Source organism: Melospiza melodia, chromosome 5, assembly GCF_035770615.1.
Source record: "Melospiza melodia melodia isolate bMelMel2 chromosome 5, bMelMel2.pri, whole genome shotgun sequence".
NCBI classification, from domain to species: Eukaryota; Metazoa; Chordata; class Aves; order Passeriformes; family Passerellidae; genus Melospiza; species Melospiza melodia.
This window is the reverse complement of record NC_086198.1, coordinates 34,540,467-34,565,881: the sequence shown is the minus strand read 5'-3', so window position 1 is coordinate 34,565,881 and position 25,415 is coordinate 34,540,467. Positions and strand designations below refer to the sequence as shown.

The following is a 25,415-nucleotide window of genomic DNA, read 5'->3' as shown; positions in this document are numbered from 1 at the left end:
AATTGCATAAAGAAGGAAAGGAGAACCGCGTTATCTTTGTTTTGAAGCCTGCAGACATTGTGGCTGTTTTGCATCACACACGTTGCTATCGGTCGGTGTGCGATAGTCTGTAAAATGAATATTAAAGCTTCTTAATCCCGCACAAGGAACACAGAGCAAGTTCTCCCCTCAGGACCAGCCCTGTCGGCTGGCAGTGCCGGGCTCCTCCCGGGCACTCCCATCCGCCTCCTCCTCCTGGCGGAGCCCGAGCAGAGACCCCGCGCCCCCGAGTGCCCGTGCGGGATGCGAGTCCCGGGCTCGGGCACGTCCCTCTGCTCCCGCTCTGTGCAAGGGGCTCCGTGCCGGCTGCTGCCCAGCCCCGCCCGCTGGGGCTCCGGTTCCTCTTCCAAAGCTCACGCTGTCCCTGAGAGAGGCAGGGCAGCTGCCATGGCACGGGAGCGCGGCCATCCTTGGGGAGCTGCAGGGGGAGCTCCCTCAGCCTGAGCTCAGGGCCCGGGCAGGAGCGCCCGGATCGTCACCCGCTGCTGCCCGCTCCGGCCTGGGCACCGGGCACCCCTCCGGTTCCCCCGGGCCGAGCGGATCCGTGGGTGCTCCTGCGCCGCGGGAGCGCCGGGAGCCACGAGCGGCATCGCTCCGTGAGCCGGAGGCGGCACAACAAACCCGGCTGGGGATAACAGGATATCACACTGCTGGGATAACACGGTATTGCAGATAGGCTGCGTTCTATGGCATCCTTTCAGGGGAGGCTCCCTGCCTTCTTATCCCACCTGTGGTTTTCTGCTAGCCTGAAGCAGTTCTCACAACAGAATCAAATGTGTGAGAGGCCCTCGTTAGGAGGGCGTCCCGCGGCGTCGGCGAGGGTCCCCTCCGGAGGAGGGGGGGCGGGGCTTGGGGGGGGTAACTCCCCCTCCAGGTCCTACCCCTCCTCCGGACGGGGTCCAGCCCCGACCCCCTCCCGGCGACCCCCTCCTCCGGTCCGGGGGGAGGGATGGGGGGCGGGTGGGGTGGGGAAAGCAGCGGGGGGCACATCACTCTGCGCCGTGAAACACACATACACGTGTAAAACAAAAAACCCCACACGAACGGCCCTCCGCTTCCGACCCCCTCCCCCCCCGGGCCCCGGTGCGGAGGAGGGGGCCGGGGCTGAACCCCGTGCGGAGGAGGGGGTGAGACCTGGAGGGGGAGTTACCCCCCCCAGACCCCCCCCCCCCCTCCGGAGGGGGCCTCTCCCAACCCCCCTCCCCCCCGGCACCCCCTCCTAACGAGGGAGCCCCTGTAACCGGGGCCCCCCACCCCAGGACCCCCCCAGTGTGATGTAGGGACAGCCGGAGCCCCGGCGCTGTGGGGCGCTGTGTTGCACTGCAATGGGGGGACCCGCAGAGCGGCTCCGGCCCCGTGTGGGGACCCCAGCGAGGGCGGGGGCGCCGGGCTCCGGCCCTCAGGGCTTTATTATTGCCCGGCACCCCGAGCCCCGCGGTGCGAGGGAAGGGGGAGAGCGGCGAATGGAGAACGAGAATAGGGGAGCGGAGGGGTACGCGAGGAGAAGGTGGGGAGAGGTCGGGGTGTGCAGGGCGGCAGGGGACGGGGCTGGGGAGGGAAGGGAGAGGATGGAGGAGTAGGGTAAGGTAGGGATGAGTAGGGTAGGGACGAGTAAGGGAATAGGGAGACGGGATGGGAGGGGGGGCTGGGGGCGGCTGTAGGGGGTGGGGGAGGGGAGGAAGGGAGGGTGGAAAGGAGCGGTATAGAAAAAAAGAAATGCAACAGAAAAAAAAACACGGAAGAAAATACAGAAGAACAGAGATACAGAGCCCCGGCCGGCAGCAACCTGCCCCACCGAACGCCGAGGAGCAAATGGCTTTGCTGGGTCCTCCCCGCGCCTTAAATCCCCCAAGGCCCCGCCCCGCGCAGCCGCACTGGGATCGCTCACACCTGTGCGGGCCCCGCCCCTCGCACCTGTGCCGGCCCCGCCCCCCTCCCGCCCATAAATGCCGGCGGATCCGCGCCTGTCCCGCTTTCTGCGGGGGATGCTCGGCTCGGCATGCGGCGGGAGCGGCGGTCGGAGCGCTGTGCGCAGATCCGGATCGGGGGCGGCTGCTGCGCGGGGTCCGAGGCGCTCAGGTAGGATCGGGATCTGGGTCCGGGGATTCGGGTCCTGGTCCCGCCGGTGTTTCCTGTGGGAGCCGGGCCGAGCCGCTTTTTCCTCGGCGGGCAGGGTACTGGGGTAGGTACCCGGGGTGCTGGGGCCGGAGGATCGAGGCGGGATTGGGGCTGGGATCGGGACCGGCATCACCGCGGGCGGGAAGAGCCGCTCCGGGACAGGCGCTGTCGCTCTGGCTGCGGCCGGCGCGGGGCTGGGTCCCGCCGGGGCTCCAGGCACGATCCGGCTGCGGCGGCAGGGAGCCGGTGCTGTGCTGCTGCCGTGCCCGCCAGGAGAACGACGCTTCCCGGGAGCAGCCACTGGATCGCGGCTGGAAGCGGGAAGGACACGGAGACCGCCCGTACCGGCCCCGAGATCCCATCAGCATCGCCGCCCGCTCAGCGCCGCTGCCCATCCCGGCCCGGTAACCCCAGGGGGACACCGAGCCCCCCTCCCCCGGCCCGGTAACCCCACGAGCCGCAGCGCCCGCAGCCCCTTCTCCGTGCCCGCGCCCCGGCCGGGAGCAGCCGCTCTGGGATGGCCGCTGGGGCCACGGCGTTGCTGCTCCCGCTCCCATTGTGCCTGGAGTGGGACTGGAGCCCAGGGAAACACGAGGGAAAACACAGTGAAAACTCTTTGCTCTTTATTTCCAGAGCTGTGAGGATCATCGAGTTAAATGCTGAGGAGTGACCGGCCCAGCTGCGCATTGATCACAGAATTTTGGCCTTGTCAGCACCCTGCTCCAATCACCTGAGCCAATCCCAAATTGCTCCAAAGTCCTGTGTGGGATGGGAATGACTGCTGCCAGTAAGAGAGCTCCTCTACAAATGCAGCTCCTTCCCTTCTGTGAATGCTGCTTTACACACCAGCCCCTGCAATGGCTCTAGGGCAGAACTGGCTGGCACTCACCTGTCAGCACCAAACTCTTCCCCATGACCCTGATTGTTCTGCCCTTTCCAGGATTTACCCAGCAGATGTAAATGTGCTCACACAATGTCCCTTTGTTTCCCCAGGAAGAAGTGAACCAGACAGCTCCTGAGGGTTCCTCTGGAGAGTGGCAGGGGGCGTTTCCTGCAGGTGAGCGTTGCCAGCTCAAAGTGACGGTGGCTGCTGGGGCCGGGGCTGTTTCTGGGCCCAGAGGCCTCGGTGTCTCCTGCTCGCTGCCAGCCGTGCTCCTTGGTGTTCCCTCAGGGTGTCCCAGCGGGCTGGGAGCGCAGGGCAGGAGGAGCCAGAAGCTCCTGAAGGCAGCAGCCCCTCGTGTCTGTGGGATCTGCAGGAGGAGCTGTGCCTGCACCGTGGCTCCTGGGCCAGGGGCTGCTCTGAGCAGGCACGTGGAAATGCCCCAGCCCACACAGAGCACCAAGAGCCCGGAAGGAGCACAAGGAGCAGCTGGCATTACCTGGGAATGGAGGCACAGGCTGTTTGCAGAGGGGCTCACGCAGCAATTCCCGGTTCAGAGCTCCCACACAGCTGCCAGCTATGTCCCAGCCACCCCAAATCCCTTCCCTCCTGCCCAGCCTGAGGCCATCATCCATCAGCAGCATTACAGCCAAGGCAATCTTCCCCCACAGATACTGAATCCCAGGCAGGAGCCCTCAGAGATACCTGGAAATCAGTGGGATGGAGTTTGGAGTTTTTCAGGATCCAGCTGCAAGTGCACAAGTGGTGGAAAGCTTTCACAGGTAGGTCCCACTGGAGGTGTGCTGAAGACAGGGATGTGCATCCCTTTCCTGAGGGAAAAGAATCTGTAGAGGCCACTGCTGAGGCTCTGAGAGGAGCTGAGCTTCTGCAGGGAGAGATGTCCCCCCCTGGGCACAGGGGCTGCCCCAGCACAGGCTGGGAGCACATCTGGCCACTGCCTTCTCCTGCTTTAGACACCAACTGGATGTTCTCCATCCTGGAGCTCAGGGGCTGAAACCAGCTCAGTTCCAGGCAGCTCTGTCCAGTGACCCCAGGGACATCACTGGGGGGAGGGTTATAAATGCCAGTTCTGTGCCACATAACCCTGTCCTTGTCCCTGTGCTGCTGCTGAGCTTCCTTGGAAGCTCTGCTGCTCCTGGCACAGCTGCTGTCCAAGGCAGCAGCTCTGCATGGGAATGCCCACACTCCATGGGGCACTGGGAGGTTACTGCAGTGGGAATGGAGCAGGGAATTTGGGGCTATGGGTGGAATTCAGCACAGCTGACAGGGAACCCCAAATCTGGGCACCACACAGAGAACAATCCTTGTCCTGCCCTGTCAGCTCAACCCCCTGGGCTGGGAAGCTTTGGGAATTAAATGTATGGAATTACACAAATCACAGCAAGTGGCATCACCCAGAGGGACAGTGCAGATCTCAGACAATTCCTCCACCATCCACTATGGGGGAAAACACCCTGTGCCTGCCAGGAGCTCTGACTGCTTTTCCTACCAGCTCCTGAGCAGTGTCAGGGCCACCATGAGGGCTTTAAAACCCAAATAAACCCCATATCCCACACAGTGATAATCCAAATAAAGAAATGCATTCTTGTCATCAAAGCTCAGAACTGTGTTAGGAGTTCTGACAGCAAGCTAATGGGATTCCCAGCAATCTCATCAATGCTCTTGGTTTCATTTTTATGTAGTTTTAATCCCTCAGTGGGCAGCCTGTACAACTTATCCTGGGATTTAGAGGTTGAGCAGGGCTGGCTTTGGATTGACCTTCACCTCTGGCCCCAGCCTGTGCAAACAGACCTTGTGCCAGGGTGGGTGAACTCCTCACCTCAGCTTTTCCCTCCTAAACGTCCCCTTACTCATCTCTGTTGAGATTAACTCAGACTTTGCCCCAAACCATCCACTCCTCACCTCCATGTGGCCTCCAGGTGTCCATTCTGCTCCTCACAGGTGCCCTGGTGACACCATGTTGGTCCCTTTGCCCTTCTCCAGCCCGAGGCTGCTCCTCTGCTCGCTCTCTCCAGCCTCATCCCACAGGGATCCTCTTGTCCCTTCCCTGCTGGTGCTGCCAAGGAAGGAGGACACAGTGAGTCCCAGGGCTGCCCCCTCAGCCCTGGAGAGTCCTGGCTGTGGGCCCTCGGATTTCCCAGGGGAATTGTCTGCTGGGCTCCCTCCAATGACCTCAGCAATTCCCTCACAAATGCCACCTCACTCCCCCTGACATCCCCTCACATTCCATTTTCCCACACAAACAGTTCTTGTATCCCGTCTAGATTGCACCAGGTTTTCAGCTACATGAATGGCATCATCTGTGCCCACTGCTCGTTATTCACCCAACCAAAATCAAGAGCAAATGTTGGCTGGGCTTTAATAAGAACTTGAAATAACTTTAAAGCAAAATAAATCACCTTTTTCTACTGTGATTTTTTTTTTCCTTCAGATGCTGGACTTACCTCTGAGGATGTGTGCTGAGCTCTCAGTGGAGGGACTGTCAGGCTGAAGGGCTGAGTTTGTGTTCTTTCACTGGGCATCAGAAATTGCCCCAGTCCCGTTCCCAGGCTGTTCCCAGGCTGTGCTCAGGCTGTGGCAGCACAGGCAGATGCAGCTCTCAGCACTCCCTGCTCCAAACACAACTCTGGCCTCCATTGCAATCTGTCTCTGCTGGGAGGTTTTCTCCTAGAGAAATCAAAGAATTGCTCATGGCACTTTGGAGACTCAATCTGCACAAAGGGAAGTAAGGAATAAAATCCTGCTCCAGGAGCCCTTGGGATCTGCAGGGCTGCTTAGGGAAGGGACATTCACTCCCTGCAGTGCCCCCAGCCCACCTGCAGCACCAGCACAGGCTGCCAGCTGGGCTCTGCCAGCCCCTCTCTGTCACCCTCCCTGTGCTGCTCCCTCTCAGTGCCCTGGGCAATCCAGCCCTGAGCCTGAGCAGCCCAAAGCTCTGGCTGGCAGCCCAGGGACAAAGGGACCCTGCCAGGGATGAGGCACATTCCCAGCCAACGCTCCCCACAGAGCACAGAGACCCCCCTGGAGCTCCTGCGTGGGGCTGGCAGGAGGGCACAGCCCCGGGGGGGTGGCAGTGGCAGTGACAGCAGCAAAGTGCCACGGTCTGGTGGCACAGCAGAGACACCAAGGGCAGCAGTGCCCAGGGAGGGGCACAATGAATTCTGCTCCCTGTGCTGCCCCATCCCAGCAGGAAAGCTCCAGGAGGGATGGAAACTCCTCCCCTTCCCCCAGCCCCAGGTAAGCCCTGCTCGGTTTCACACACCCAGCTCTCACCTCCAGCTGCTCTGGGGCTGCTGCCACATTCCTGCCAAGGTGCCAAAGCCACTTGGGACAGGGCTCCCTCTGTGTCCCAGGGGATGGCAGGGACCAGGGTGCTCCAGCAAGGACAGCCTGAAACCAGAGCAGATGTGTCAGGGTTAGCAATGGGCTGGGGACAGGAGCTCTAAACCCAGATTGCTGAAAACAGCCCCCAAAATGTTCCATGATCACACCTTTAAAATGGCTCCAAAGGGCAGCAGCTCCACTGCCAGACCTGCACCTGCACCATTCCCTGTGCCAGCCCTGGCTCACTGAAAAACAAAACAAATCAACCATCACCCAGGCCCTGTTTGCAGAATTCCTGCTCCAAACCCTCACCTTTCCTGCCCAGCACTGAGGGAAATCTGACACAGCATTATAAATAACCTTTGCTGAGAGCAGCCATCACCCCAGTCCCCCAGCCTTGGCAAGATTTGCAGTGAATGGACCCAAGTTCTAACCCTGAACCTAAATTCCTGTCAGTTTTTGGTAGAAAGATACTGGACAGTAAATCATGCAACAGAACTGAAAAACTGCTCAAGGAATAACAAGGCCCAGAGCAAACCCAATCACCCCCATCACTGCTGCACCCCAGTTCTGGGAGAAATGCTGATATCATTTCTAAATACTCCCCTTCCCTCCCACTCAGTCTCCAGCCCAAAGCCCACTTCTCACAGACACAAACTAACAAGCCTGAGGCATTGTTCCCAGCAGCAGATGCAATTCCTGAACTCCCTTTTCCCTGGATTGCTCTTCTAAGCACTTGCAGAAAACTCACCTGAGCCCAGAGACTGTTGTGCTTTCCCAGAGGGAAACAGAGCCTGATGGGCCTAGCTCTGGCACCACATTCCCCTTGTCCCTGCTGACCTGGGAGGCCACAGGTGAGCCCAGTCCCTCAGAGCCCATCCCTGGCACCAGGAGAGCTGGAGCTGTTCCCAGATCCCAGTGCCCTGCAGGGCTGTGCTGACAGAGCACAGGCTGAGCTCTGTGCCCACACCATCCCTCATTCTCCTCCCAGTGCTCCCAAACCCTCCCAGCCCTGCCCCTGTGCCAGGCCCTGCCCCAGCCCCAGCAGGGGCTGTCACCCAGCCCTGCAGCAGCTGCCCCCCCTGGCAGGGCTGGGAATGCACCGAGAGCTCCTGACCCCAGAGCAGTCCTGGGGGCACAGGCAGTGCCCAAGCTGCCCTCAGGGCACAGCCAACACCACAGCTCCATCAGCCCCAGGGAACTCTGGCATTTGTCCCTTCACCTCTGCCCTTCTCCAGCAGACACAGCTGGGGCTGGGCTGGCAGGAATGGCATTCCCATGGCAGTCAGTCCCAGCAGAGAGGAAAAGAGGAGCCCTGTGTCCCTCTGACTTACCCCACAGCGTGGGCAGGACCAGAGCCCTCCAGCAGAGCCCTGGTGCTGAGGCCTCTTGCCTTTGGCTGCCCAAACACCAAAGCTTTTGGCAAAGATGGGAGGAGTTTGGTGATTTTTCCTGCCCTGAAAGAGAGGACAAAAAGAAAATTAAGTCCACTGAGGAAGTTAAAGGATCCCAGCTCTCATACTTCTGCTCTGATTGCTCCCTATGGGTTTTACCCATGACAGGTGACAGCAATTCAAACACAAATGTGTCCTTTCCCAGCATTTTTATTCCTGACTATTTCAGACATTAAAAGGAAGCTCATTTTCCATATTACATTCTCTGCCTAATTTGAACAGAACCATTTTTATCCCAGACCCCACGTGTCAGCCATTCCATCCTTTACCACTGGACTTGGCACAAAGGCAGGGACACCTGGGATGCTGCATCACAAAAATCCCAAAGAGAATCCCCTCCAAAACCTCACAGAGAAAGGATTTTTGCTTTTGGGACACAAGAAAGGCCTTTGACCATTTGCATCCACGTGCAAAGCCCACACTGAGCACTTGGTTTTAGAGATGTTGCACTTGAAGTTACAGACATGGGATTGCTCTGGGATTTGGCATTTCCTGCACCCACACAAACACATTAAAGGAATGAAGTGCAGAGTCCTGAAGTTTGGTTATTCCAATGCTGTTTTGGTAGTGCCACTTGACACACCAAAATCCACAGCAACACTTAAAAAATGAAAAGCAACTTTCACCCCACATCCCCCTTCCTTTTGATTTTGCAGTTCTGGGCTCCCCTTAAGAACAGGTTAAAGAAGAGAAGAGAAAAGCCCAGGACCTGCTACCAGCCAGTGCACCAAGCACCTGTTTTCCACAGCTTCCCCTCACAGCTGATGGCCTTTCCAGGAAAGCTTCAGTTCCCCCTTACCACGATCACCTGCAGCACTCGGTGCCAGCCCCAAGGGCAGTGCCCATCTCTGAGCTGCCCCAGGGGCTCTCTGTGGCACAAACCCGCTCTGGGCCCAGAGCTGACTCCGGTCCCTGCCAGCGGCACTGCCCAGGCTGGGGGGCTCAGCGTGTGCCCTCTGTGCGAGCCCCACAGGCAGCCCTTGGTGCCCAGCAGTGCTGCTGGCAGCCCTGGCACAGGGCACGGAGCCTGCCCACTGCTCTGCGCCCTGGCACCGAGGGTGGCACAGCACAGAGGCCGACGGCAGCCACACCAACGCTGCATCCATGGCACTGATGGCACTGAGAGCCCAGCCCAGGAGCCCCAAGTGCTGCTGAGGGCACAGGGCTGAGGGAGCCCTGCAGCTGTGACAGTGACACAGCCACAGCAATGCCCAGGCACACAGAGATCCATCCCCAGCTGCTCCACCAACCCAACTCTGTGCCCAGCTCAGGCTGTCCCTGCTCCAGGCAGGAGGAGCCACACAGCCCCGAGGCTGGGGCACACCCTGCCCTGCAGCAGGGAACAAGGGGTTCATGGAGCTCTGGGGACACGTCTGTCCCCAGAGGGCTTTGACAAACATCCAGCAGTGTGGATCTGTAACAAAGACAGCTTGTACCTATCCCTGCAACAGACTCACCTATGTTATTTCCTCAAAGTCTCTGTTTTAGAATATTTTGCTATTCCAAGTGTTTAAACAAGACTGACCATGAGCTCTGCACCCTTGCCACGCTCCCAGCCCTAAGGAAGAGCTGGATATCCTCACACCCATCCAATCTGAGGGAGTGCTGCAGCATTTAAAACATTTAAAAGCCACCCCTGCCCCGAGGGTGCCAGCCCAGCACTGGATATGGGACACCAGGAGAGCAGCAGACAACACCCACTGCAGCCTCTGCACTCTCAGCACTCCAGCTGCACCAGCCACTCTCAGCTCTGTTCCCAGGGCTCCCAGCAGGAACCTGAGGGCCCTTTCCAGATGCAATCCCCAAAGAGCCACTGCTCTCCTCTCTGCCCACCCTCCTGCCCCAGCTTTCACCCCTTTGATCGCCACCACCCCACCCAGGACACAGGAGGAGGCTCTCAGGCGCCAGCTGAGACCCAAATCGTTCCAGTGCCTCAGGAAATAAATACGAATAAACTCCTCCTTCTAGGGTAACAAAATGTCTCGGTGCCCAGCTCCTGTTTCCTAAGGCAAAACACACGGAGCAGGGGAAATGGCAAGTCCCAAACCCAACAAAACCTGGTTTGCCATCGGTTTCCACCAGGACTGCTCAGGGTTCCCACTGCCCCTCAGCTGCAGCCACAGGAGCAGCTTCTCTCTGGGACCCAGGGGGGGCACAGGGACCCCCATCCCGCTGCTTCCCGGGACACAGAGCCAGCCCAGCCCAGCCCACAATGAAACATAACAAATGCAGTTATTGCCTCTGCCATTCGTGTATTAGCTGTGGCACAGCATTACTGACCACAACAACCCTGAGAGAGCACAATCTGTAACTACTGCTCTTGATAAAGTCCAATCTGTCGGTTCATGTATGCACTGCAGAGCTTTTGTAAATAGCAGTGTAAGAGATACTATCTTAGACTGTAGCATAATAGAGACTGTGAAATGGTAAAACGCTTTTACATGTAAGGAACTCAGACAATGGTGTAAGATAATTAGGTGATTTCCCACATCTGGGGACAATCTTATCTGAAATACAAGATAACAGAAACAGAAACCAGAGCACCGAAAAAAAGGAAAAAATTATTGACTGTCGTTATCAAATAACGAGGGAGTGAAAATAAAACAGGATGGCACCACAGGAAGAAATAAAGTATATTGGTTTAATCCACAAGATGGCACGGAGGTTAAAACCAAGCAAAAGAACATCTAAACTCCAAGGACTGTTTGAACATGTATAAACTCTAATGAATATGCACACACCACTGCAATGGAACAGGACCTAGAGAACACGGTTTAACCGGGCACTCCTGGCAAACAGCCAAGCACCCCAGCGCTGCCATTCATCCCTTAACAAACGTGTCAAAGTTCTAAGGAGTGAACTTTGTTTCTCACACAACAAAGCGCTGCCCCCGCAGCCGGGACGAGCCCCAGCTTTATTCCACGGAACGCGATCCCAGAGAGCCGCAGGGCCGGGACAGCCCCGTCCCACCCACAGCGGGTCCCCCGCAGCAGCAGCGCCCGAAGCAGCCCCGTCCCGCTGTGGGTGCCCGGCCCCGGTGCCCCCGGCCCCGCTCCCTCCGCTCCGGCCGCTCACCTGAGGGCACCGCCCGCCGCCTCCCGGCGCCGCTGCCGAGCCGAGGGCATTGGCCCCGCTCCTGGCTCCGAGGCCGCGTTCTGCGCTGCAGGGCGCGCTCCGGGGGACGCGGGCCCGGGCAGGGCCAGGGTGACCCGGGCTGAGGCGGCTGTGCCAGCGCTCTGTCCCCTCACGGGGCTCAGGCCGGGGAGCGGCGCCCCGCCACGGGCCGCCATTGCACCGCGGAGCAGAGTCAGGGACGGCCGAAGAGCCGAGTGCGGCCGAGAACAGCCGAGCGTACCCGAAGGGCCGACGCTGGCCGGAATTTGCCGAACCGATGCGAGTTTACTGAGGTGAAAGGAACGGAACGGGACAGAACCGCGTTCAGCCGAACCGAACTAGATAAGCAGAACCGAACTAGATAAGCCGAACCAACCTGAACATTACGGGGTCGTTCACTCAGCCATCTCTCAGTGTGGGCAGGCACGCTCAGCTCCGAGGAGCTGCGCAGAGCGAGCGCTTGGTCCCTTGGGAAGCACGGAATGATCAGCCCCAGTGACAGGAAAGTACAGACAAATGCCATGGTCAGCCCTGAGGATTCAGGAGGATTCAGAGCCAGTGGCCTAAAACCTGCCACAATTACATCTACAATTGCAATGTAATTATGGTATGACAGTGCAAGGCTGGAGTTCAGAGAGCTCAGCCATTCCACCGGGGCTGGGGACAGTACTGAGGGGGTTTTGTGTCAGTCTGGTGGGTCTGAGCAGCATCAAGAACTAAAAGGAAATTTTACAGAAATGTTTTGAGGCTGATTGCCCCCAAAACTTGGGCTGCTTCTAGGGGGACAAAAGATTGAAAAAGATTTCTGTTGAATTCCTGTCAGAAAGTTCAGACCCACTGGTTCAGCTATGGAAGGGATAGGTATGATGCACCACAGAAAGAGACAAAACCAGAAAGGTAAAAAGGTCTATCTCCCATCCCCAAACACGCTGCAAGGAAAAAGTTTCAGACAATGAAATAACAAAGAACTGGCTCCTACCTCTGGGGTTCAGTCCTACATTTTGTCCAAGTGCTGAGTGGGATGAGTGGCAGAGCTGTGCAGTCCTCATCAGTGGAGACTCGCCCTTAAAAGCTGCCGCACATCAGGTGGCACCAGGCACATCTGCAGGAGCAAGGACTGGCACAGAGCTGGTCTGGAAAAGGAATCACCCTGAGCGCAGGAGACAGGAGCTGCCTGAGCAGTCCTGCCGTGCCTGGGCTCCTGCCTCTGTGGGCACATCCATGGCCTCGTGCTGCAGAGGACTTGGATGGGTGCCATCGCACACACTGGCCTGAATGGAGTCATGTGCTTATCCAGATGTGGGACTGCATCTACGTCCCTGGAGTAAAAGCACTGGCATAAAAATTCTGTTTTGTAGGAGGGTAACTATATACTGAAGTCATACAAACATGTAAAACTTACACTGTTCACAGAAAAAAAAGGAAGCACTGCCATTACTGTCAATAATACAGAACATGAGAATATGCACCTCACCTGTCAACATCTAAAGGTCAGAGCATTTCCATCCTAGAAGTGCTTCCCAGATGGATCTTCTGAAAATTTATAGAAGCACGCTGAAGCAAAACACAAGCTAAACATATTTGGGGTGAGAGGACAAAAGAAGGAACTAAGACAATTATTGCAGCTGAGCCCCATCTAGTGTCAGTTCTGGGTCTCAAGTAGATCTGGAGGAGCCCCATTTCTGCTGCAATCCTCGTTCTGCACGGCCTGACGTGGTGTTCTGTGGCTGCCTGGAAACTCTGCTCCTTGTGGGCTTTGACTGAAACGCTGCACAGTGTGCAAGGCAGCAGAGACTCATCCCGAGACTCCTGAGTTATCCCTGTTCTGCTGGAAGCTGCCATTCCTCTGACAGCCAGCTCCTACCTGCTCTATGCTCACAGCTTTTCAGTTTCCCATCTTAGGGACACAGAGCAGAGCAATGCTCTTTTCTTTTTCCTGGCTTGTTTTCTTTGCTGATTTGTGAAAACATCTCTTGGGATAGTTGATAACTTCTGGCTTTGTATTGCAGGCACAGTTTTTCTTCTGGTATCAGCTCCTTCAAAGCCTGAAAGATTAACTTGTTTTCCCTCACTTGCTAACTTCATGGAGATCGCCTTCCTGCTGCTCAATTAGATTGCATTTTTGCCATGTTGGATAGACAGGAATAGAAAGGAAAGAAAGCAGAAAGAGCCCCCAAACCTGCCACTATTTCCCATTTTTGGAACTTCGTGTTGCAACAAAATCAATTCCCATAACTCCATCATGGCAACACCAAAACTCTGAGGTTCATCTAAGCTTCACTGAATGAGAATTAGAAACAGGGAGTTTAATTTTAATGCAATTTTAGGATTGAGATATAGGCTGAATTTACATGAATCTGACTGTTTTCAAGTTTGCTGCTGCTGAGAGCCCAGCCCACATGCCCAGCGCTGCAGTGACACCCTGGAGCTGGATTTGCTGGGGCAGCTCTTCTGGAACTGTGCCAAAGGTGGGGCTTGCCAGAGCTCTGGGTTGTACTTCCATGAGTGCAAAAAGAAAGGAGGGCTTTACAGACCAGGGCACAGTGCTGGGAGCAAACAGCCATTAATGCAATCCATCATTTATCACCCAGGAAGAATTTGTACAGACAGACACTAACCTAACTCGTGTTTCACTGCTTTTTTCCTTTTCCACAAGGAGTGAGGCAAATCTAAATCTGGTTTGGCTGCCAGATGTGAAGAAAAGCTCTGAAATGCTGGGTTTGTGCACGGGTTTGCTCACAGACTGTAGGCTGTGCACTGGCTCTGAGCTCACCTCAGGGTTCTGCTCACTGGCTCCCTACAAACACCCCAGCTTCCCAAAGTGGCACTGCAGCAGCCAGAACGTCTCAGTCCGTCAGTAAATCCAAGCTGAGAAATAAATATCCATACTCATGATTGCAGAAGGGGCTTGGGGCATTTTCTGATTGTCTGAGGAACTTAGAAACTCTTGGTAACTCTCCCATTCCTGGCAGGGATCTCAGAAATGAGGAATGGCTCTTCACAAGTCTTTGACAGGTGCAAGGCTTTCCTTTGGCAGGTCTCTGAAATAAAGCACAAGTCGGGTTTGGTGGGAAGCAGTTACTGTGATTTACAAAGCAATATTTAATATTAAAGCAGAACATGAAACTCCTTGTGTTTGTTGAGCTGTCAGATGGAAAAATTCTGACTGAGCTCTACTGAAACAGAAGATTTTGACCATTTTGTAACACCTTTGGTGCTTCTAAAGGAGAACAGATCTTGAAATGACAACTTAGATGTTCTACATTTAATATTCAGGAACATTTTTATATAAAAACATGTAACAATCAAAGATCCCTTAGTAACTACTGAAAGGATTTGGCATTTTTTGTTAATTCTCCGAATAAAAAAAAAATCTCAACTCAAGCAGTCATGAATTCTCTGCAGAAGGAATGTTTTCTGGTGTCTGTAAACAGCACTTCAGTGCACAACAGTGCTTAAGAGTTTCCAGCACTCTTGGAACATGGTAATCTTTTTTCCTCAGATATTAAGATAAATACATACTGAAGTATTTATATATATATGTGTATATATATATATATATGTGTATATATATATGTGTGTGTGTGTGTGTGTGCTGCTGTGCCAGAGTTAACAGGCATTCAGCAGCCAGCCACAGCACATTTTGTGACCTCACACCTCCACTCAAAGCAGGAAATCTCATTTGACCTCACTCCTGTCTAACACAGTTATATCCTAATGGTGTCAAAATGTGAGGGGAAACCTGGACAAGTAGGAGAGGAAAACAAACAAAGACATTCTTTGAAATAGCCCTGTAGGATAAGGGCAGCAGTTCAGCTGCCTGATAATTGCCTTGCCATGGAAGGTGTTGCGAGTGAGGGATTTGTTTGGGCTCTGTCTCACCTGGAGCTCTGTGGATGATCTGTAATTTAGAACAAAACCTCCCAGACTGGGAAGGTGATTCCAGTGACCTGTGCTGGTGAGAGGATGGTTTAACATCAGCATCCAATTCTCTGCCACAAACCAGGAGGACACATCACCCCAGGCCCAAAACTGAAAATCTCCACTGGCAGGAAAAGGTGTTCTGTGCTATAAAAAAATTCCCCTGTCAAATGGCTCCTGCTGAAAGGAAACCAGGAAAATTCAATGCAGTGTAAACAGAACATGGACTGGGAGTCCCTCACTGCGGGTTTGATTTACCTGGATGGGTTCCAGGGAAAAATAATAGCACACAACCCGGTATATGGATACATCAGCCTGCTGCACTTAGCACATCTTGTGTGGAGTAATTAAAAACCAGCCCCTTGTAAATTATGCAGCAGGAGTTTTGTACTGCAGGAATTAAAGTGCAGTTTCACACACTTTCATAATCCTTGCTTTCCCAGTAGCTACAATCTGACAGCACTAAGTCACATGAAGATGAGGAGAATTTGAGTCCTTGTTTTGTTTCCAAGATGGGCTTCCTGTGCACAGAGTTGTTGGGAACTGGGCTGCTACTCCTTGGCAGTGAGCTGATGTTATCAGAGCAAACAAAAATATCCACCAGAAATAACTTTCCATGTCTGTTTTTAGCACCTGCCACCCGGGGGTGCTCAACCTCGGTGGCTCCTTGTGCACAAAGTGTCTCCTCCCCTCCTCCCTCCCTTTGACATGAGTGCAGCTGCACTGACTCTGTCATCTCTGAGCTGGACAGGGAGCAGTGAGGGAAGAGCCATTCCGTGGGAGTGCAGTTGAAGTGTGGGCTCCTGTCCAGCCACTCACCCCACCCTGAGCTCCATGAGAGTCACAGAGACTCCAGGTGGGAATCCAGGTGGGATCCCACCCATCTGGGAATGTGCTGCACTCCTGAGAGGAGACAAAGCAAACCTGAAGCCCTGCCAGCCTTGGAAAAGCATTCCCATCGTGGCATCATCTTCTAGATAAAATAAATCATAGCCTATCTTTTTGCAAATTGACCTGTGAGTTCCTGGCAGCAAATCAACAGGATACACATGAAAAACAACAAGGCAATAACAACACTGTGCATTATCCCAGGCCCCAGATGGAAGCCTGGGGAACGATCAATATGATAAAGATTCAGCACTGCTGCTCTCTTACAAAGGAATGGCAAAGTAACAGACTCATTTCAGAAGGCAGCTGTGAAACACACCCAACCCACCTGCCACGAGATGCAAAGAAAACCCCAAATATAAAACACTTCCTCGTTGGTTTGCCTGTTTCCTCTCCCCCAGACTTCCATTCATTTGAACTGGAATTCAAGGGAGCAACTTTTTTTCCTTGTTTGGAGGAAAAGCAAGGAAGGGAGGGAATTATCCATTTATCCTTAGCCCAAAAGCTCAAAGACAAAAACTCACTTGCCCACCACGGCAATGTGAAAGGGGGAGTTTTTACCCCAGCACCTCTGTGCACTTTGTTTATCTCTGATTTTAATGCCAGTTTTAATTGCCAGTGGGCACAGCACAGAGACAGCCATGCTTAGGGCATGGCCCATGCGTGGCACCTCCCTGCAGGCTCACAGGGAATCATTTCCAGTGCCAGCTGTGGGGCTGGCTGGGGCACAAGGCAACAGAGCCAGCCCTAAGGCCAAGGACTGACTGAGCCATTGATACCCAGTGGTGTTTGTTTCTCCCTGTCAGTTTGCAACCTGCTCTTTGGACAGGCAGCACAGCACAGACTTCCCAAGGTCAGACAGTTCACGGAGAGGGGATGAAGGCAGAACTGAGGGAGAAGAGGCAAATCCACTGAGGACAGCAGCTCTGCAAACAGCCTGGCCCATCCAGCCTGTGCTCCTGCCAGAACAGGCTCCCTCAGGCATTGCTCTCAGGATCTACCCAATGCCACCTTACTGGGCAAGGTTTTATAAATGAGAGCCTGAAAAGATGATGCCAACTTGTGCCAGAATTCCCAGAACTATGTAAAATAACTTCCACAACCAATGCAAGGTGGCACATGGCAGCTACCCTTCCATCTCACTTAGATTTTCATTCTGGATTACCAAGGGCAGGGTGAAAATAAAATGCCTTTCCTGAAAGGCAGCCAAAAGCCAAGGTTTCCAAATTCCAGTTTATGTTCAGAGCTTTATCACAATTTCACATGAATAACAATTTCACACAAATAAGTTCTTTGCACAGAAATTTCCACAATTGCCTCAGGGTGCATATAAAGTCATTTATCTCCATATGGGTGCACTGCTCTAAGAACTTTAAGACTCAACTCAATATGAATCCACAGTTTGTGGTTACAAGGACAGAGCAGAGAGACTCACACAGCTTCAGCCCCAAGACAGGCACCACCCATGGGGTGACAGGGGACAGTCCCCTCCTGATCCCATAAAACCACGAGCACTGAAGTGACTGTGCCCTTCCAAGTGAAGGGTGCAAGTCTCCAGCTCCTGTGGCACATCAGCCAAGGGAGGTGTTGGAAAGTGCTGCTGCAAGGCTCTCTCTGTCAGGGTGTGGTCCCTCCTTAATTCTGGGCATTTTTCAGCAAACTCTGCTTGCATAGAGTTTTTTATCCTTTACAGTGTCCGGATCTCTGACTTTTAAACAGCATTTGTTGCAAATCAGAACCACCTCAAAGCTGAAAAATCTCACTTTGGGAATTATCTAAAAAAACAATCAAAATTCTTTATAGAAACCAGATGAAGTTTGTCAGACAGCTGCAGTTCCCAGCTGTTTGCAGCATTTAGGGAAAGAAACTCAGAGGTGTTTTTCACAGGTGTGCCAAAGTGATTTCTGCATTATTCGGTCCTTCTGTTCTCCCTTGGTAGCTGTCACTGTCCAACCTGAAGGGATGAGTCTGAGGGGACGCTCCCTCTGAGCCCACAGTGCCTTTTCCATGCCCATGGCACTGTCAGGAATGCACTGAGACACGCAGGGAGCCGCAGCAGCAGCTGTTCCCACACCCTGCTGGGCAGCAATGCCCCCACAGCAGTGCCAGCAGCAGCCCCTGCTGAGCCCTGTGCCAGCCCCTGCTGTCCCTCAGTGTCCCCTTCCTGCAGGGAAATCTCCCCCAGTGCCTCTGGGAGAAGGCTTGGCTGGGAGGAATCTGCTGGCACCTCTTCCAGTGGTACTGACTTGGCTTCCATTTTAAACAGCCAGGAAAAGACATCCTACAAATACTCCTTTCTACAGCCAGGGCTGCTTATTACCTTGAATGCTAAATCAGAGCCATATATATTGCCAAAGACCAAAACCCACCTCTCTGCCATAAAGATAAACAGAATCCTGCTCTCTGTTTCCATGTAGGCTGGTAAATCACACAAAGTATTTTTTACTGTTTTTTAGCTGCTGTTCCTTGTTTTGTATGGCTCACGGGCCCTAGGAGCAGCCTCAGCTCAAAGACATAGGCAGGCAACACTACACAGCCCTCACTGAGAAGAAACAACTAATTTTGAAATTTCCTATAGGATTTGTAATTATCAGAACCTGATTCCTACAGCTGAGGTATCCCAGACCTCAGGTATCCCATTTCAGGAGCCATAATGCTTTCATTCAAGTGGAACAGTTTCTTAATCTTGATTTTTTGTGCTCAGGTGTTTATATTAAAAGCCTACTTAGTCATAATGTGGAGCAAAACAGGGATAATTCCAATCAAACATCTAAACCCAAGGAAAGTCAGAGGAGAGGGAAAAAAAGACATGTCAAAGCCAACAGGGAGTGAAATAGTTGTGATCAGTCCTCAGCCTTGCTGATTTTAGGAGAGGACACAAAACCAAAGGGTAAAAATATACCTCATGTAAGCAAACAGCTGCCTGCTCTAGTTAAACAGTGTGGAAGGAGACATTTCCTTGCTTCACAGTGTGCCTTTCTTTCCTGATAAAGTCTGGAGCTCTGGAAGACCACATGGAGATCTGCTGGTCCAAAGTGCTTTACAAGTAGAACCCACACTATTGTCCAAAAATTAAATACAGTTTCTTCTTGCCAGTATCCATTCAACCTTTTGTGTAAGAAAAATGGGAATATGTTGGTTGGATCTTCAGACCCCTACCCTTAGAAAGGAACATTCATACCTTGAGCACAGAGCTGACAATTAAGCTGTGGATATTCTCCCGAGGCAGGAGGGGACCATCCTGGCTGCAGCCCCAATCAGGATCTCACCACAGCAGAGGGGATGGATCTGTGCAGAGCTGGGAGCCCCAAGGTGAGCCACAAAGCAGCAGCTCCATGTGGAATACCACTCCCCAGCCTCACCCTTCTGAGGGAGCTGAAAAAAAAAGGTCATGTTTAGATTAAGAAAATGGAAAAGGGAAGAGGAAGGGAAGATATTTTCTGAAACCATTTTGTATTTTGTCCTCAAACATAAGTGGAACAAAAGTGCTGTGTAAAAATTACAGTGTGAAACAAAGCCCCAGAAGAAGAGCTAAAGGCTGGGCCTCCCTTCCTCTAATTTATTGCCAGAGTTATTCAGAGTGCAGACACTTAATCCCTAATGTAAACCTGCAGGCAACATTATTTATCTTTAGGAAGACCTGGGATTTTTGTCTTTTCATTGTGTGGGGTGCGAAGGAAAGACGGATTAAATTGCTTTCTGCAGATATCAATATGGAATTTAAGGAGGTGGAGGGGCTGGGATTCCTTGGAATGACTCAAGAGCACATTTCCTGTCTCCAATGAAAGGAGTTTACAATGGACAATGACAGAAATACGATCCCATCGTGTTGGGTCTGTGGCATTTGGACTTGTTTAGTGAGGCACCTGAAGGAGGCGTTTCTTTACAGCAACAGCTGAAAGAACCAAGTGTATGTGTGCAAGAGTAGAGGGCTTTCCTGCCTAAGGGTGATTTTATGCCACAAACAAATGTTCATGGTCATAATGAAAATGACTCTGCATTCCTTCATAGTTATCACATTAGATAGTTTTCATCCTTCTTAATGAAAAAACTATTAATGAGAATGAAACTGGCCTCTAAAGCATTTCATCCCTGCTTCAGGAAAATGGATCAAGGGCTGGTTCTCATTAATTTTCCAAACTGAGCAGAATACATTTTAATGAGGCTGCTTTAAGCTTTACTCCCTGTCCCTCTTCTGTCTGGCTTCTGCCATTCCATCTCATGGCATTTCTGTGCTGAGGTCACAGCTGCCTTAGCAATATTAAAATATGGGGTGCATGCAGACCTGAAACACACGTGATCCTCTCTTAGAACAAGTTTAAATTTTAAACTTATTGGAATGCATGATCCGAATACCTGGAACAGCTTTCTCAATAACCTTTCCACAGGAAAATGAATTAAAAACACCCAGTGGGAACAATTCCAGCTCCAACCAATTTGCTTCTGATCACGAAGTCTGACAGTGTGTGACTGGTGCTGGCACCTTGTGCTGCCCAGGGCGAGCAGCCTCCAAAGCCACGAGTGCCCCGGCCTCTGCCAGGGCTCCATCCACACCCCAGAGAGACACGGGGCCGGTCCCAGGCAAACGGGGCCCTGGGATGGCAGCTGACCCTGGGAGCACAGGGACAGCCCCAGCCCACAGCACCTTCAGCCCCAGGCACCTGCTCCTGAGGCTAAACGTGAATTCTCCTTCTCATGGTCCTACAATGCAGCCTTTTCCCAGAGGCAAAGAGAGGAAAGGGTCGGACTTAGGTACACACCCTCCACCTGCAGTGCCTGCTGCACCCAGGCCTTGATACCAGTGATCTTTCCCTCTGCTCGTGGTGCAGTGTCCTGCCAGCACCATTTTCCATGCCATTCACTTTTTTCTCTTTTCCCTTTGCTAGCTCCAGCTTCTCTACTGCATTAGGTAAAATTCACTCATCCTCACCTTAAAGGTTCTCTGTCCTTCACTCCCCACTCATTACCTCTGAGATGGGATCCAGGGAAGGACCTGGGCACCCCTGCAGCACCCTGGGACAGCAGCTGGCCATCTATCCCCTGTGCTTGGGCTGTCCTCCGTGCCTTTGGCACAGGGGCATGCACAGATGGCCCTGGAGCCAGGGCTGAGGCACTAAACCTCTTGGAGGGGACACAATCTCCTGTCCCAGGCCTGAGAAGTGCTGTGCACAAAGTACCCATGGCCCTTCCAAGCTAAATAACAGAAGGAGATAAAGAACAGGGAAATGAAGGAGAAGAGAGCACAAGCAATAAGCAAATATCCCCTGATTTCTGCAGAAAATGTTACCCCAGTGCCACTGGACACTGATGGATGAGAGGAGTAGGGCAAAGCAGGAGGATTTTTCCAAACCTTTGGCAGCCATCCGTTGTCCAGAGCTGGGAATGACACCCTTGGTGCAGCTCCTGAGGCCAGGGCTCCCTGAGCCACCCACACAGAAGATGGATCCTCCAACAGCAGGCACAGGTGACAAGGTAAGGAGCCCAGCACACCATGCCTGAGAGATAAATGGATCCATCTGTCAGCAGTTACTTCACAAGTGAATTGCTCCCAGTTATGCTAGGAACAGCTTTTCATGAAACACGGATCTAAAGTACCACAGAGAGGAGGAAAATGTACCAAGGAAATTCCTGATATAATGGAAATTGAAAAGAGCACTGGATTCTCTGTTATAACTGCAAAGAGAAGGGAGAGTTTTATAGAGGTGACAGTGGAACAGCTTTTGGGGTATTATTTGGCTGGGACAGCAGTCTTCTCATCATGTGTCCAGCCTGTCCCCAGAGGTCATTTTCAAGGTGCACGCTGAGGTGAGAAATAGCAGTGGTATGTGACAATCTCTGATGGCTGCAGAGAAATGTTCATTGTGCTGCCTTCCTGCCACAGAAGGGACAGCCATGTGTCAGATGGTGGGAGGGTGTCAGTGAAACACTGGAGTTTGGCTACCCTGAGCTGAAATCCTTCACACAGCCCACACCCAGCCCTTTCTCTTACGACAGCGAGTCAATGAACCCATATCAAGGGGCAGGCGAATATTTCCCTCGCCTCCAGTTTCTTCTGGGTTTTGGTGTGAGAGACATGGATTGCACAGGTGGCCCCAGAGCTGCTGCCCACAGCCCTGAGGGAGTGTGACACATTCCTCCGGGCTCCAAATCTCTTGGAGCTCTCCCCACAGCCTGGCTGCTGGAACACACCACGCTTGTTTGGCAGGCACCAAACTGAGCCTCACTTTGTGCTGTAGCCCGAGAGGGGATTCAATAATGCTGAATTTAAAGTGATTAGAAACAGCACTGCTGTCACAAGGACACAAATACTGAATTACTGCATCTCTTTGAGATGGGCTGAATTATGAGTAGTGCTTCACTAACTGATTCATGCTGGAAATCCACATTTACAAATTACATTCACCAATAAACTCGGCTTTGGTGTGGCACAGAAGTTATTGCTGTTACCTGGGAAATGTTTTCTGCTTTGGCTTTTGTTTCTGGGCATGCTGCACACCAAACATATCAAACAGCTTCCCTGAAACATCTGCTACCAGAAAGTTTGTCTGGAACTTGCAATGGTGGATGACTTTTTGACAGGTAATAGCAATTCAGATCAGATGCAGACAGATTTAGTACCTAGAAGCTCCCAGTTTATTAAGATCACCACTGATTTATTCAAGCACCCCCCTCTCTTTTCAGCACCACTGAGAAATGAATCACTTGGCTGTGGTGCTCAGGGCTCACCAGCTGCTGATAGCATGAAATGCATCAGCTCAGCCCAACTTTGTCGACCTCTCAGCACTTCTGAAGGACCCATCACCACAGCACCCAGACACCACCAAACCTGACATCTGCATTTAATGCACACCAGAGAAATCCAACCATTTGGAGCAGTTACATGCTTCAAACTCCTCAGGCTTACTAAAGCACGTTGTCAGCACTGTTCATCACACCTATGGAAATTATGTTGCTGTGACACAGAAATATATTCCCAGTACAGCTGTTCTGGGCTGTGCCAGCTTTAGACAAGGAAACTTGCATTGCCCTCCTTAGGTTCCAGACAAAAGGATGGATCACGCCCAGATATCTGATTTTAAATCCAGGCTGGTTTGGATAATGTTATTGGCACATGGCACTTCCACCAGTCCTCAGTGAAGGGAGCAAAAATTCACTGTAGGTCCTGTACTCAGCTCTGGCTGTTCCCAGACAGATTTCCATCAAACCTTTTGGAAAGTTAGACATTCACTTTCTTTGCAACTCACATCTGTTCCCATAAAGAATTAGTTATGCATGGATAGCAGCCATATGACCTCCAGCTAATTTTCTTACACCTTTCCCAGACTAAACAGAGCTAGGGAAGCGTGGGACATGCTTGGAAAAGAGCCATAGAGGGCTGAGGTGAAATGAGCACAGCAAATGCAAACACCTAAAGCACTTCTGCCTGATTTAACCCAGAACTGGCATTGCAGTTATTTCAGAATGGTCACTGAAGTGGCTCAAGGAGAAGAATGGCAGAAGGTAACAGATGATATCATGCCTTGAAAATAACCTAAAGTCCCACACCTGCCAGCAGCTGCTCTGAGACCCCAGCATTCCCTCCTGCTGTGGGCACAAGCAGACAGCCAAAGCCAAGCGGGACAGAGCAGTGGTGCTCTCCGAGTCCTGTTCCACCTGCCAGTTACTGCCAGCCCCCAGGGACTTTCTCAGCCAGATGCAATTCTGTGCACTTACTGTCAGAGATAGGTACCATTACGCTCATGTGGATACAAGTGTCTGCTCCAATTTGTCACTTAAAGTCTATTTGGGATGCTGCTCTTGCTTTGAGCCGTTGAGTGTTTCTTTTATTATTCCATATGCCAGTAAGTGGAATAACTTCAAGCAGGAACCTGAAGGCTCCTTTGTCTCCTTTGGAGCAGGCAACGTGGCCTCTTGCTGAAAACAACAACCAGACTTGTTTTAGCAGTGACTCTCAGACTGGTTGGGCTCTCTGCTGGAGCGAGCAGTGCCCACACCAACGCTCCTCGTGTGCCTGCCCCGGTGAGTCACAGCCACATCAATGCCCACAGAACATCCATGGCAGTCCTGTCACCACAGAGCTCTGGGTGCTGCCTTTCCCATCCTGCCCACCTCCCTCTTGCAGTCCCACACTGTGGATTGCAGTGCTGGGATTACTCCATGCCAGCACCCATTCCTGGGTGACTGTGCCTCTGCCAGGCTCTGTGTCCCAGCACCCATTCCTGGGCTGACTGTGCCTCTGCCAGGCTCTGTGTTCCAGGTCCTGCTGTGGCTGTTTGAGCCCCTGGTTCTGGTTCCTTGTAGCTGACAGGAAATACAGCTTTGCCAGCTGTGATCACTCCTCACTCTCCTGCACTGAGTGAGAAAGGAGAGGAAGGATATGATGTTTTTACCAATGTTCATCCTCTCTTTAATTACATGGGCTGCTGCAAAGGAGTCATTCTTCTGCCAGAATTTCCCATACATGAATGTCTGTTTATCCTTTAATGATTTTAGACAGAAGATGTGGATTCCCTCTCTCGCTTATAAATAGTGGTTGAAATGTTTAGTAAGCCAATATATTAAGGAAAGAGGGCCCACAGTGTTTCTGACAAAGCTGATTATGGAACATCAGAATGAGGATACACCTCTATTAAAAAAGTTTTATAGGGAGTGAAGATTTATAGAGGTGTTCTGCTGATTCATGAGGAGTAGATATGGAAATGCATCTCTGGCAGCCACTCAAGTGATGAAATATGTAGCACATAATGCATTTGTCTGTAAGACAAATATGTGTGTTGGCTGATTAAAAAAGATATACAGACTTCTGCAAATAAAGAAGCAATTCTTCTCAGGAACAAACCAGCTAATTGTAAAACCAACAGGAAACAAAATGTGCCTGTTGAGTAACTACAATTTTTGCTAAACAGGAAACTTTCAGTATTAATTTCTAATGTGCTTCATATGCAACCTCAGTATGTGATGACCAGTGTAAACTCTGAATACTTGAAATGCACCACCCTGCTGGTTCTCGGCCACTTCCAGGGTCTGTGTGGCACAGCAGGCACACACGGGTGGGTCAGGGCTTTTTCATTACTGTTTTTTAAAGTCACTGTCAGAATCTGTCAATGTAAGAAACAATTTCTTCAGCAAGAGCAGCTCAGCTTCAAGCATTCAACAAGTGATAAATGAAGCTTTTGCAAACCAGAAGTGCCTACAGTGTTGATAAGGCAGTATGTAAATGCTGATGGATAAATGTCATCTGCCTGAGTGTGCCAGATTTCAGCTTGTGCTCACATGGAAATGATTTGCATTTGTCCAGATGTGCTGATGTTACAGGCCTTTTGGAGAAGAAAATAGAAATGCTAAAAAACAGTTTCTCCCTATTTATGTTTAAAAATAAATTACTCAGTTGCTCTGTCAGGTTCAGAAACTTGAAGCAATTGATGCTGTTGGGGAATAATATCAGGATATAAATCATCAAGCTCGTAATCTAAAATTTCTGAAGTCCTTTGGCAAAAATAAGACCAAATTGTGTGATGGGTTCAGGCACAAACTCCTGAGAGATGAGGGCTTTGAAATCTGTAGATTTCCCTGAGACCTGGTGGTTCCAAACATTTTCTCCCAAGTTTAGCTCTGCTAAAAGGAGAGATAGTAGATCTGGATATGTCTTTTAATTC

At 52.0% G+C, this 25,415-nt stretch overlaps 1 protein-coding gene and 1 long non-coding RNA gene across 14 annotated transcripts in view; one reads left to right on the top strand and one right to left on the bottom strand.

Moving 5' to 3' along the window:
- Nucleotides 1-2,113: 2,113 nt before the first annotated feature.
- On the top strand, nucleotides 2,114-5,434 carry LOC134418553 (uncharacterized). Of its 2 annotated transcripts, XR_010027807.1 has the most exons (6): nucleotides 2,114-2,561; nucleotides 2,791-2,944; nucleotides 3,151-3,214; nucleotides 3,329-3,819; nucleotides 4,741-4,860; nucleotides 5,000-5,114. It is a non-coding gene; the product is annotated as an uncharacterized LOC134418553 (long non-coding RNA). The 2 variants fall into 2 exon arrangements; XR_010027808.1 differs by adding an exon at nucleotides 5,323-5,434 and having other exon boundaries at nucleotides 2,791-3,819; nucleotides 5,000-5,135.
- Nucleotides 2,764-25,415, bottom strand: part of LOC134418552 (collagen, type I, alpha 1a-like) — a 57,096-nt gene continuing 34,444 nt past the window's right edge. The window contains exons 3-10 of one of the 12 annotated variants that reach the window (XR_010027806.1): nucleotides 21,110-21,254; nucleotides 18,941-19,134; nucleotides 7,717-7,839; nucleotides 6,550-6,627; nucleotides 6,332-6,448; nucleotides 5,458-5,725; nucleotides 4,961-5,114; nucleotides 2,764-3,867 (exon numbers count right to left, since the gene is read on the bottom strand). Coding sequence is in view for 8 of the 12 variants with exons in the window: in XM_063157007.1 (XP_063013077.1) it covers nucleotides 3,750-3,882; nucleotides 4,961-5,114; nucleotides 6,332-6,448; nucleotides 6,550-6,627; nucleotides 7,717-7,839; nucleotides 11,930-11,999 (675 nt within the window). In the remaining 4 variants the exon portion in view is untranslated. Of the gene's footprint in view, nucleotides 3,883-4,960; nucleotides 5,115-5,457; nucleotides 5,726-6,331; nucleotides 6,449-6,549; nucleotides 6,628-7,716; nucleotides 7,840-10,911; nucleotides 11,142-11,326; nucleotides 11,489-11,929; nucleotides 12,243-18,940; nucleotides 19,135-21,109; nucleotides 21,255-25,415 lie in introns of those variants that run through there. The other 11 variants (XR_010027805.1, XM_063157007.1, XM_063157010.1 and 8 more) reach the window with 11 other exon arrangements.